We start from the raw sequence: 13,988 nt of genomic DNA, 5'->3' as shown, positions 1-13,988 counted from the left end.
TGATTTATTTAACAGGTTGCAAGACATATTTTGAGACTTTGCGGAGGAAGTATTCTTTGGCTCAGCCTGAAAAGGCCCAGAAAAGAAACACTATGAAGAACATTGCAAAGAACCGTCAACGAAAGAGACGGGTAAGTTAAGAAACTGGTTAAGAAGGTTTTTTTTTTTTTTTTTTTTTTTTTTCATAATGTAACTATCCTCCTCTCTGTGTTTTAGTGGTTAAATTACTGTCATGTTTTGCAGTTGCTGGAGACCAGGTCCAGTGTTGTACAAACCAACACAGAAAGGGAACTGGGGAAGACTGCAACAATAGAACTGATGTCTGATGAAGATGCTATTGTTATTAGTATTAGTATTATTATTAGTTATCTGCTCTCTGCCAGGCACTACAAACCAGACTAGAGGCTGACCCACGCTACATGTCACACCACCAGCGCATCATGGCAGTTTGAAAAAAATGAATATTTACATAGATTTTATATACACTTTAATTTCAATATTTCTTATTTATTGATCTCGTTTTATATTGTATACTTTGTATATTTGTTCCTTTTTGATGTGCATGTTGCTTATCTCCACGTTTTGTATTTTGTTCCTTTACACGTATGTTCACATTTCTTTTTCCCCATTCACTTTAATGCATGTTTATAATGTTCTTTGGAATGTTCATGTTATATTTGTCAAGAGCACAACTAAAGCAAACGCTAACCACCATCATGGTGTCATCAAAATATGTTTAATATATTTTAACCTATTTAAATATTATATTTATTTAAACCGGAAATTAAATAAAGTAAATCTGGTTAGTTTTAAGTGAAGCTGGTGATAAGTGTACGGCCATGCGTTTCACCTTTTTGTTTGGCAAAATGACATCAGCAGAGGTCAAATCTTGACATCAAATTGACATCAACACTTTGACGTCAATTTGACTTTCATTTTGACCTATTTCTTGACGTAATTTTGACATCAAGGTGCCCGCTGGGATCGTGATGTGATACATGATCGGGTTGATGTGCGTTATAAGTCAATAGATTCAAATCGGAATATGAACAACCGTTGTGCCGTGCTGTTTGTATTTATCACGCAGTAAAAATGCCCTTAACCAGTCGTCTCGTCTGTATGATAATCTGAAACAAGGACTGGTGAGCCGTTGTCCTGCTTCACTTCACAGATGCTGAGTGAAAGGAGAATTATAGAATGAGAGGATACTCATTTATATGACACTTTATTCATCAGGAGAACAGCTCGTTCAGCGCGTCATACGTCGTCCTTTCAGTTTCGGTTTTCAATCGATCAAGTTTTTTCACGTTCTCTCGATAAACCACCTCTTTCAATCCGATCGAAATTATTTGTAATAGAGCTGACACTTTTAGTTCTTAACGGGTTATGTTAAAGCCCTACTTGTTATTAATGTTTTTATGAAATGTCTCTAGTGAATGCATTATCATATTAGCTAAGAGTGGTCCACTCCAGACCAACCTTCCGAACGTATGACTTAAGAACGTTTCGGGAAACACGTATTAACGATAAGGTACAGCTTAAGGTGTAATTTAAGAACGACGTAGCGTTAAGAAGGTTTCGGGAAACCCAGCCCATATCTCTCAGCGATTCATATTGGTTTTGATTTCTTAAACAAATTCATTTGTATATGACGTTCAATGTATTTTAATCACTTTTGCTTGTAGTTGAAGGGAGCGTGTTGGTAAATGTCCTAAAGACGGAGATATAGCGGAGATATCTACCAAACTGTAGCCGTAATTGTTCAGTGATAAGATATTGCACATTTGAGCCTTTTCCAAATATTTGCTGCATTTTTAAAGTTTGTTAAACTTTGTGTTAATCTGCATACCATCCCAGCAGGCACAGGATATATACTACAACGTCGGTCAGACGTTGGATTTTGGTTGAAAATGAAAATCGGGTTGACGTCTAAACCCAACGTTTGTTTAACGTCATGCTCCAACATTGGGCAATCGTTGAATTTTGGTTGGAATAAACCAGACAAAAAGGTGAAATGCATGGCTGTACACTTATTACCAGCTTCACTTAAAACTAACCAGATTTACTTTATTTAATTTTCGTTTTAATGAAATCATATTTTGTATTTTAAAGTCACCATGATGGTGGTTAGCGTTTGCTTTAGTTGTGCTCTTGACCCTTCACTCTTTAATATAAAAATATCTCTGGCTGCTATAACTGTGTGTTTATAAAGCACAATTGTTATAGCAAAAAAAGCCATGAGATCAGGTGATGCTTGATGATATCATCATGTAATTGCCTGAATCACCGATCTTATTCAGTGTCTAATGCTTTGATTATATAGGATTGAGGTTTTAATACTGTTTTATTCATAATAGAAGTAATTTGTTTCTACAGCATATCAAGCAATGTTTTTAATAAAATACTTGGTTATTAAAAACTATTTAGTGCACAAAACCCTGTCATCTATGGCATTACTTAGACGCACACAGACATCAAGAAACAGCGTATGAATCTCAACAATGGTGACAATCAAACAAAATATCCAGACAATCAGATCAACATAATTTATTAATGCCGCAATGCATGCTGGGAGATAAGGTTGAGTTTTGATTGGTGGTACCCAGCATGCACTGCAGCATGAAGCGTTTCATTGATTGTCACCATTGTTGAGAGTCATACACTGATTCTTGATAGCTAAGTAATAATGTAGAGAGAAAAGTTTAATGCACTAAATGTTTTTAAAATTCTTTATCTTATTTGGTAAACAACATTGCTCTCATGCTGTAAAATTAAATGGCTTTGATTATAAAACATTAAAAATACACAGTCCTTTATAATCAAAACATTAGACACTGAATATGATCAGGGATTCATCAATATCACCTGATTTCAATTTATCTAAACTATTTTGCCACAACAATTGTGCTTTATAAACACACAATTAAAGCAGCCAGAAAAATTTTTATACTAAGAAGTCAAGGGTCAAGAGCCAAACTAAAGCAAACGCTAACCACCATCATGGTGACTTTAAAATACAACTTGATTTCATTCAAACGAACATTAAATAAAGTCAGTCTGGTTAGTAATAAGTGAAGCTGGTAATGCTGTTTGTGTTGTTTACTCCTCCTCTGCTGAGATCTTCACAGATTTAATGTGCATGTCACATGTTTTTGCGGTGCTTATTCCAACCAAAATTCAACATCTGTCTGACGTTGGAGCTTGACGCCAAACTAACGTTGGGTTTAGACGTCAACCTGATTTTCATTTTCAACCAAAATATGACGTCTGACTGACGTTGGATTAGTTGGAGTCCAACGTCTTCCTGACGTCACATTGACGTACTGTGCCTGCTGGGATGTAGGCTAGTTCAGATGTAAAGACAACCTGTAGGGTAGAGTGGGGGAAAACGCCCCCCTGGGGTAAAACGCCCCCCACCTGTTTTTCCCAAAATAACCACTAAAAGTAGTCAAGATACATTTTTACTGTTGTTATGCACTACGTTGATAACGGGGATATACAAATCTCTATGGAGAAGCCGACACCAGCGACACATTTGAAGAGAAGAGGATTACAGGGTAAATGCTATAACTTTCAGATATTAGTAAATAAGTGTTTAAGAGAATATTGTTCTGCAGGATATCGCAGTGATGTATGATAGATGAATAGTGAAGTCTGTAGTTTGAGATCATATATTATTTATAAGGAATATAATTATATTTTAAAAATTAAACATTATTTTAAAAAACTCATAGCTTGTGGGGTAAAACGCCCCCTACGCTGAGGGGTAAAACGCCCCCCCCTGGGGGCATAGTTTCTCTATCATAATTACTATAATAAAATATTTCTGTCTATCAAATCCTTTGTTTTACACTTAATGCAGTATAACTAGGTGGTAAAATCAAAATATTTGAACAAAACATGAAAAAAATACCTCAAGTGAGCATTAACTAGCTAGCTTGCTAGCACAGTTAGCTCACTGATGGAAGGTAGTTAATTTTGCCTATTTTGAACATTTCTGAAATAAATATTAATATATATACATGTTGATACATTACTTGCCTTTTACCTTTAGAGATTAAAAACTATTGTCTGTTAATTTTGCTGTTGATCTATGAAGCAAACTGGTTGGTAAGAAAGGGGGCATTTTACCCCACCTTGGGGGGCGTTTTACCCCACCGCTGGGGCAAAACGCCCCCTTTGTACAAAAATATTTTCAGTGGAAATACTAATTAATTATGAAGGCTGAGCAATTTTAATATTTGGTGAATAACTCCTGCCATAGTCACTCAAAACCGGGATGGCAATTCTAGTCACATTTATGTTTTGTTTCACTGTAATGTCACATTTTCCTTAAGGGGGGCGTTTTCCCCCACTCTACCCTACTGATTTATTGCGAATATGAAATTGTAATTTTGAGTGTCACTTTAACGAAGCTATATTTTGTTTTCGGTTATATACCTGTATGAGACAGAGAAAATTGTAAAACATTGAGCCTTATGGCTGTAAATAAAAACGGTCATTTTTGTAGCTAATTTGGCTTCTGGTGACAAAATATTTTCTGAAATAATTGATGCAGCATTTCATAAAAGCTGCAGACAGAGAATAACTTGTATTTAATATACAGACAGCTCCTCCAGACCTTCGATCGGGATCGTGAGCATGTATATGGGTATTTACATTTTTGTAAACGTATAACACTGTTTTTTATGCTTTTGTTGTGAAAATAAAATAAATCAAATCAAAAATCAAATCATGTGCTGTACTCATGTGAGTGGTCAAAAAAAAAAAAACTCTTTTATGCACTATTTCACAATCATTTCCACATTGTCAGTCTTTCTTACACTGGGGCGGTTTCTGGGTGTGTTGGTGTATTAGAAAGAAATTGACACTGGGTTGTGAATAATATCCTGGAAGTCTCTCTGGTTTCAAGTTTCTAACAACGTAAATCATCGATCTTAAAGAAGAAGTCTTGTTTACCACAGACTACTTGTGGTCTTTGACACATGTTCCCAGCTGCTGTCTGACTAATCCAGCTAAAGTGTGTCAGAAATACACTTCAGATGTGAACAGAGTAAAACAATATAGGCTACTCACCCAAAAGAAGTTTCCATTTCAGCTCCATGTTCAGAAACAGTTAGGGACCGTTCGGCACTTATGGAAAGGACCACCAGAGGAAAATAGGGGAGGGTCATGACTTTTTATTCTTGTTGAGGGAATAACTAGGTTACATTGTATTTATGTAACATTATTTATTTCAATTAACTTAAGTTAATTACATGAGGTTAATACAATGCCGTTTAGTTCAATAAGTTTAACAGTCTTAATTTTGTCCAAAACAATTAAGTTAATTAAGTTCAATTATTCTAAAAATGAATATTTTTACATTCAACCAAAACAAATATGGATTATTTGTAAAAATATAAATTTTAGGATAATTGAACTTAATTAACTTAATTGTGATGTTATATTTCAATGTTAGTTTGTAATGGCAAGAACAGTAAGAGAAAATGTGATCAGATGATCTAAAAAAAAAAGTTTGTTGAGTATTTATTTTATGCTGTTTGAAGGTTTGTGATATATGAAATTCCCAAAAGAAAATCTCCTGTTGACCGTTACTTTTTATCCTGAAAGTCTTTAGCTGTTTCAATAGTTCGCCTGTTATTTGTTTAAAGGAAGAGGAAAATAGCTAACAATGACCTGGCGGACCACCAGCATTTTTTGGACGGCACAAAGTCAGCGGTTTGACCCGGTTGGACATCCGTCGGTATGTCTAAGGATGTAAGGGTGCATAACAGAATGAAAATGGTGTTTAGCTGGTTCCTTCCACAGCCAGGAATGTGAGGGAGTACTCTGGGTTTGGGCCAAATACAGAGACTGAAGCCTCTCCTCGTACAGCACAAATAGTCATCTTCATTTATATAGCGCTTTCAAAAATGTAGATAGGAAAATAGGAAATGGAAAATAGGAAATGAAAGTAACATATATTGTTTTGGCTTTATAACAGCTCTAGAATAAAGTTATTGTCCAGCTAAAGTTAGTTTGATTGATTCACTTCCGTCGCAAAGACCATTAGTTATTAACTTAGGGGCCGCTAACACGACACCGTTATAACAGAAAACTCTTATAAGTTCTTTCTGCACAAACTTCAAAAACGCAAACCAGTGAGAACGCCGATGACACATAAAAAAAAAAGGAATTTGTTAGCCGCTATGCTACTGTACAACAAAAGGTGCTATCATTAGATCACGTTTCCAAAGTGCAGAATTAATTGATGCTCCTTCAAAATTCTTTTTCAGTTTAGAAAAAAAGAATGGTCAGAAAAAGTTTATTCATGCCTTGCAGTCGGAAAAAGGGTTTTTATTGACAAATCCCTCAGATATTAGAAAAAGAGCTGGACATTTGTATAAAGATTTGTACAAAAGTCAAATTTCAGAAGAACAAGATGGTAATTTGGATTTTTTTGAAAATTTACCACAGATAACTAAAAATGTAAATGAGGAAATTAGTAAAACTTTGAGTTTAGTTGAGCTTGAAAATGCCCTTAAAAAATGGAAAAGCATCAAGTATTGATGGCATTACAACTGAATTTTATAAATCTTTTTGGGTAGAAATAGGTCCAGAATTGGTAACAGTTTTTAATGAGAGTTTGGTAAATGGAAAACTGCCACGAAGCTGCCGGAGGGCAATTATTACTTTATTGCCGAAAAAAGGAGATTTAAATGACATCATAAATTGGAGACCAGTAAGTTTATTATGTAACGGCTTTAAAGTATTGTCTAAAGCTTTAGCAATCAGATTGGGTGAAGTCATTGGATCTATTGTTCATCTAGATCAGTCATATTGCGTCCCAGGAAGAAGAATCTTTGATAATGTTTCTTTTATTAGAGACATTGTAGACTGTGGAAACATTTTTGACATACACTGTAAAAATGAATACGCTATATTTACTCAATAAAATTGTGGCAACAGATTACAAGCAATATTATTAATTAAATTGAGCAAATCAGAATTGAGCGATAATTAATCAAATTAATTCCTTAAAAGGTAACCATTTAAAATGAGTAAAAATTTTATTGGCAACATTGAAGACACCTGATGTTAACAAGCAGAATCACTGAAGGAGAAAACCGTAATTGTAAGTCACCGTTATGGTGATCAGTGTTTGCTTTAGTTGGGCTCTTGACCTTAAATCATTATCTTTAGATTTTGTTTGGCTGCTGTACATGAGTTATAACAGCCAGATGAACAACGAGAAAAGGTGATCTGATGGTGTTGGTTGTGTTTTAACATAATCATTATTTCACAATCATTTGACCTGATTCTCTGAACTCATATAGTTAAAAAAAATATTATACGGTAGAGGGATAGAGCTGCTATAATTAATTATCTAATATATCTAATATACAATATAAATATACATGTTTTCGTTTTTAAATACACAGACATCAAGAATCAGCCTGTGAATCTCAACAATGGTGACATTTATAAAGCATGTTGCAGTGCATTCTGGGTTCCACCAATCAAAACTCATTCATGGCTCCCATCATGCATTTCTGCATGAATATATAATGAGCTTATGATCAGAGGTGATCTGTTTGTCACCATTGCTGAGATTCATAAGCTAAATCTTGATGCCTGTGTGTACCTACATAAAAAAAAAGTTAATTTTTTTTTGTTATCATTTGAATTTCATTGAAAAGGCTAAACATATTATGCTGTACAAGGACAGTGCTGCTATAATTAATAAAATAAACACAACTCAGACATTGGGCTCTGTATGAGTTCACCGATTCAGGTGAAATAATGATTATGTTAAAACACAATTAACACCATCAGATCACCTTTTCTCGTTGTTCATCTGGCTGTTATAACTCAAGTACAGCAGCCAAACAAAATTTAAAGTTAATGATTTAAGGTCAAGAGCCCAACTAAAACACACACCGATCACCATAACGGTGACTTACAATTACGGTTTTCTCCTTCAGTGATTCTGCTTGTTAACATCAGGTGTCTTCAATGTTGCCAATAAAATTTTTACTCATTTTAAATGGTTACCTTTTAAGGAATTAATTTGATTAATTATTACTCAATTCTAATTTGTTCAATTTAATTAATAATATTGCTTGTAATCTGTTGCCACAATTTTATTGAGTAAATATAGCGTATTCATTTTTACAGTGTAGATTTTGGTATGATATCAATCGATCAAGAGAAGGCTTTCGACAGAGTCGGGCATATTTATTTATGGAACGTTTTAAAAGCCTTTGGTTTTAGTTCAGATTTTATTGCAATGATTAAAATGATGTATTGTGGTGTTCAGAGTATATTAAAGATGAATGGTGACTTGTGCTCTCCGTTTAGGGTGTACAGGGGTGCGCTGTCAGGCATGTTATACACCTTAGCCATAGAACCCCTGTTAAATAAACTAAGAACTGATGTGTGTGGATTGTGCATCTCAAATTGTGTTAATGTTTTTAAGTTATCAGCGTACGCTGATGATGTCATTGTCATAATCAGTGAACCCAATGATGTCAATGTGATGTTGAAGATTTTGAATGATTTTAAAACTCTTTCTTCGGCAAATCTGGAAAAAAGTGAAGACATATTACCGTAGTTGGAAAATGGCCAAAAGGTGAGCCAAGAGTTCCTGATGGTCTAAAATGGACAATAGATGGTTTTGAAAACATAAAGCGCAAAACACTCTTTTCACACTATTTGAGACTTTGCATGTGGTACCTGTGCAAATATCTATTGTTTACATTTTATGTTTACGTTGTAGTTATGTAACACTTTATGTTAACATTCCTAGTTTATGTTGACTCAAATTAATGTAGAATGTAGAATTCTGAATAAAAATAGGTTCATACTCCAGTTGAGCAGTGTTAGAGCATGCACTGCTCTTGTGCTGTTGAGACTTTGCACGTTAACACTGTACATGTTGTTTACATGTTCACATAATGATTTATATTCGTATTGAATGTTGTAGAATGTTTAAGTAATAGAGTTAAACAACATTTCAAAAAGGTACATCAAGATTTCTTGGAAGCTTTTTTAAATGCTTCCTGCAGTCACTGTGAGATTTGCATAGCTTACTGTCCATAAACTGTTAAAAAAAAATTATTATGAAATGTTAAATCTGAATTGGGCATGTGTGTTAAGTGTTTTGCATGTATTGCCTCTACTAGTGCACTACTAGTTTATTTTGACAAATGTTGGTTACTGGTGTACTGTAATTTCCTGTTTGTTCAAGCATACATCACAACTGTGTTTTATGAAAAAAAAAGTTAATTACACTTACAGCTCAAGAATAATACAATATATTAGCATAACAGGTTGTTTGTTTTTTTGAGCTCAAATTTAATTATCGGATTCATTTCATTGTAAAATAAACATTAAAAGTTGTTCTTTCTACATATTCTCTAGTATCTCAATTCTTAACTGTTCTTAAATTAAATTCTTAAATGTGTGTATAGTTCATCTGCATGGTATGGGTCCATATGAGCAGTTAATCCCTTTTCTTTCATAAGAAGTGCACAGAACACAAAAACAGGCTTGTCACAGGGGTGTGTGGGTGGGTGTGTGTGTGGGTGTGTGTGTGTGTGTGTGTATTACATCAAATTTCTTATCTCCTGTCTAAGTACAATGTACAGGTTTCTGCCTTCCTCAGCATCCTCTGGAGGAAGAAGATGAAGCTCCTCCATCAACAGGCAACAAAGTTCAAACACTGTCTCATCACATGGGGACGTCAACATGTGACACTCCTCCTGGCAGTTCTGAACATCCAAAGAATTGCACTGGAAAAGATAGTCGTCTGATCCATAAAGATGAGGAGCCATATACATTATGGATGGACGCCGATGAGGTGCCGTAATGTTCCGTTGCGCTCGGATTCTGTGTGCGTTCCACAACTGCACAAATCTGTCAAGTTCATCCTTAAATGACAAAAGCACATACAATCCTCCATTAATATATATATATATATATATATATATATATATAATTTTTTTTAGATAGATAGATAGATAGATAGATAGATAGATAGATAGATAGATTGATATGATTTCTTACCTGTACAAGTGTTGTAAAGCAAAACTGCACGATTGATTTGTCAAGGAAATCCCCATTGAAATGGTCTTCATCTTTTAAAGCCTGAAAAAAGTTAATCCAAAACTGAATATTCTCTTTCCGAAGTATGCTCCAAAAGCTTTCGATTCTTTGATTATGATTGCTTGAACCATATAAGAAACTCCGGTGAAAAGCAAGTTCATCAGTAGCATTTCTTCAAAGAAAGATCTGCATCTGCTCCATAGCAACGCTTTCAGTCCCACGATCGGCACGGATTCTTCTAGGACAACCATCTCTATTCTTTACTGTCTCAATAAAATATGTTGCAATGACTTTCGGGTCATTATTGGTGAAATACACTTTCAACCACATCACATTACGTGAGAATCCATCAACACATCCATTAATGCATAGGCCGTACGGTTTAAGCTTATCGTACGAGTCAACGTGCCACATAAAGTTTGGACCAGGATACCTCCTTCGGCGGAGTCTTCATGCTTGTCTATAGGCCTACTTTTTTTTTCTTTTTTTTTTTTAATATGGTGTCATGAAGAAAAAGTTCTAAACTTACCAGAAAATGCTCCCTTTGAACAACCAGTATTTACAAGTTTAAAGACTCGAGATGCCATCTCTTCCTTATCTCCTCTTTTGCTTTCGGTTCTAGGAACTTGGTTATAGTGAGTCTTTGTTCTCCCTCTAGTGGCGCAAAACGTCATCACATTCTCAGGACCTGCAGAAAGGGGCGGGGCTACAGTGTCGCTCCGCCCCATTCTTACTCTGATTGACTCGGCCGTCTTTCATAGGCATACATGATAGAAAACGTGTTCGGAGTTGTCTTTGCACAGGCAATACAACACTAGCCTACATCCTGCAATGGCTAGAGAAATTAATTAATGCTAATAAAATATTACTCCAGTAAAAGAAAGGTTTCTAAGTAAGAAAGTAAGACAGACCTAAACTAGGTTAGTGCCTCCCCTTACGGAACATATATTTCTATATATTTATGATCAATACATTATATGGTGTAATATACTGAGAAATATATTAAATAATATATTGCGTTACAATATTGTCTCAAAATGTGTTTTTGATAAATGTAAAAAAAATATTATTATTATAATAAATAACAATACACTTATACACTTTTGCCACTAACAATAATAATAATAAAAAAATACACACATATATATATATATTATTATTATTATTATTTATTTATTTTGGCGGAAGCAGGTGAAGTGGTAGGCGCAGCAGTTCGCCACGAGTCTTCAAACTACACGAGCAGCCAGCAGGTAACATTAAGCTAATACGGAGAAGTATATAACCTAATCATAATAATAAAAAATAAAAAAAAAATAAAAAATGTATCCAACACTGTAAAAGTTGAGCATGCGAGTTATGCTCAACTATAATAAAAGTATAACTCGATTTCAGCTGCATTCTGAGTCTGACAATGTCATTCGTTTTTATCCAAGGCCATATCAAGTGTCATTAGCTTGGGGAAATACATCTAGTGAAAGGAAATTTTAAGTCCATATCCAACTCTAAATTGTAAGGAATTTATATCTTTGATTTCATAGTAACACTTTACAATAAGGTTTATTTGTTTATTATTCATATTAACTAACATGAACTAACCATGAGAAACACATTTGTTAGGCTACTGTAGGCCTTTTAATAATACAACTGTTAATTGTTTGTTCATGTTATGTCACAGTCAGTGCATTAACTAATGTTAACAAATACATTGAATTTAATAACGGTTTAGTAAATGCTGAAATTAATATTAACTAAGGTTAATAAATGCTGTAGAAGTGCAGTTCATTATTAGTTCATGTTAACAAATGTAACTAATGAAACCTTATTGTAAAGTGTTACTGATTTCATGATAGCTAACACTTTCATGATACATACAATTTATAACATCAACATAACTAACATCCCAGTCAACACTTTGATCTCACAGTGATGTCACCATGTGGTCACACCGTCAGCAATCTGAGTTCACAGTGATCTAAAAGTGTAACCTCACAGCGCTCTCACTGTGTGCTCAAACTGTGACCACAGTCACGCTTTAAGTTCTGTAAATATTTCTTGAGTAATGCTGAAATTTTAACTTGGAACCCAGGTTCACCATAAGTGCTTGGTTGTGCTTATATAAGTGTCGGCACTCACTGCCCATTAGCCTTCTTAGTGTCGCCGCTTGCACATCCGCATCTTAATAAACAGATTAATTCATAACATCACTGAAAAGCTACTAAATGTCACAAAAAAAAAACAACAGCAAAAAATAAAAGCACATATTTATAATTAAAATAATAGGACAATTCAGCTGCATAATTTATTCATGTTGCAATGCATGCTGGGAGTTTTGTACAATGATGGTACCCAGCATGCATTGCAGCAAGGTACTTTAGATTGTCACCATTGTTGAGATTCATACGTTGATTATTGATGTCTGTGTTTGTCATCGAATAGTAATTTTTCGTGCTCATGTTTGTTAAAATCTTCTAACTGATTGTTATAATATTGCTGGAACTCATGCCGCAGTAACACAGGGTTTGTAATGAGAAGATATTATTGGTACAACACAATTGTTAGATTCAAATTACCTCAGTGAAACAGGTTACTTCATGATGATTACAAAACCATCAACAGGTAACCATCATCACCTGATCTCGATTCACTTTAGCTTTCTTTGCTGCTGCAAATGTGTTTGTCAAACACACTGTCACAGCAGCCAAACAAGATAAAAGAAAAAATACGAGTTAAGAGCCCAACTAATGGAAACACTATTCACTGTTATGGTGACTTCAAATGAAACACATTAGAGTTAAACCTCTGTTAATTCTCAATAAAAACTTCTGTAGACGTCTGACAGAAATAAAGTCAGTCTGGTCAGTAATAAGTGAAGCTGGTAATGCTGTTTGTGGAGTTGTTTAATCCTCCTCTGCTGAGATCTTCACAGATTTAATGTCTTCTTTTATCTTCAGTTGATTTCATCTGAGGCTGTGGCTGAAGTCAGTTGTAGTTCTTGTGCTTCTGCTCGTCTCTTTTTTCTGTTCTCTTCTTTCTTTCAGTGATTCTTTTTGTTAACAGGCTGAGATGACTTCATATTTAATATACACAGATTTTGTGGCTCAGATAAGGTCCAGTTCTGGTTTATTTCTTTGCTCTTGGCTGACATGTGGCATTGCTATGGCCTGCTTGTGGCCCAGATTTGGCAAACAGGAGTGGCCCACCCAAGTGCCGTAATTCCACGCTGCATGTGGGCCAGATCATCTTTCCACGTGTGCCAGATGTGGGCCGGATCTGGGCCGACACAATGTTGCTATGTGGGACCCCTTTAGTTAAACATGCATGTGAATAGCTTTTATAGTAGTTCTGTTGTGTTTGTTTTATTTTTGTTCTGAAAATAGACATGACTTTGTTTTCCCCAATGGAATTCCTAACTTGAAACATTATAAAACATTATAGATTCGGACGCACTAAATACATGGCATTCTATGCGTTTGTCGTGTGTATGGTACTAAAGTCTGTCAATCATCATTAGAGCGCCACCCTCAGACTGAATAACGCAAGGACATTAAAATTCTGCTAAAAGTGCTATACATGTGTTCAGTGGTTAGAATTTAAAGCTTACAAAAGTTTATCATAAACTACCCCACCTAACTTTGGCCAGGAGTCGCTACTGCACTTACTTGAACACCTGTTTTGCAGAGCATGCCATGTTTGCTGTGTTGTATTGACAAGACTTTGACCAGCGGATGTCGCTAGCGTGCCACTCCCTTCTTCCCCGCTGCTTTGCGCATGCGTAGAAGTACGAGAAAATAAGTAATTATTAAGAGAAAGATTTTCATTATTTTTAGATGTAAAAAAAGAAACGTATTTTTTTTTGTGCTCAACTGTACAAGAGTACAGGACAATAGTACAGGACCTCC

At 35.0% G+C, this 13,988-nt stretch overlaps 1 protein-coding gene and 1 long non-coding RNA gene across 4 annotated transcripts in view; both read right to left on the bottom strand.

Annotated features, from left to right (window-relative positions):
* The window catches only part of LOC311286311 (uncharacterized protein), a 133,247-nt gene extending 128,090 nt beyond the window's left edge, over positions 1 to 5,157 (bottom strand). The window contains exon 1 of one of the 3 annotated variants that reach the window (XM_084402454.1): positions 5,077 to 5,157. In XM_084402454.1, the coding sequence (XP_084258580.1) occupies positions 5,077 to 5,104 (28 nt within the window). In that variant the 5' untranslated portion in view covers positions 5,105 to 5,157. The remainder of the gene's footprint in view (positions 1 to 5,076) is intronic. The other 2 variants (XM_084402453.1, XM_084402455.1) reach the window with 2 other exon arrangements.
* A 4,180-nt stretch (positions 5,158 to 9,337) lies between these two features.
* On the bottom strand, positions 9,338 to 10,843 carry LOC311286468. The gene is made up of 3 exons (XR_014626568.1): positions 10,619 to 10,843; positions 10,051 to 10,131; positions 9,338 to 9,914 (listed from the first exon to the last, which is right to left on the bottom strand). It is a non-coding gene; the product is annotated as an uncharacterized lncRNA (long non-coding RNA).
* Between the last annotated feature and the right edge of the window lie 3,145 nt (positions 10,844 to 13,988).

Source organism: Rutilus rutilus, assembly GCF_951802725.1.
Source record: "Rutilus rutilus genome assembly, chromosome: 2".
NCBI classification, from domain to species: Eukaryota; Metazoa; Chordata; class Actinopteri; order Cypriniformes; family Leuciscidae; genus Rutilus; species Rutilus rutilus.
The sequence above is the reverse complement of the archived record's forward strand: the minus strand, read 5'-3'. Positions and strand labels throughout refer to the sequence as shown.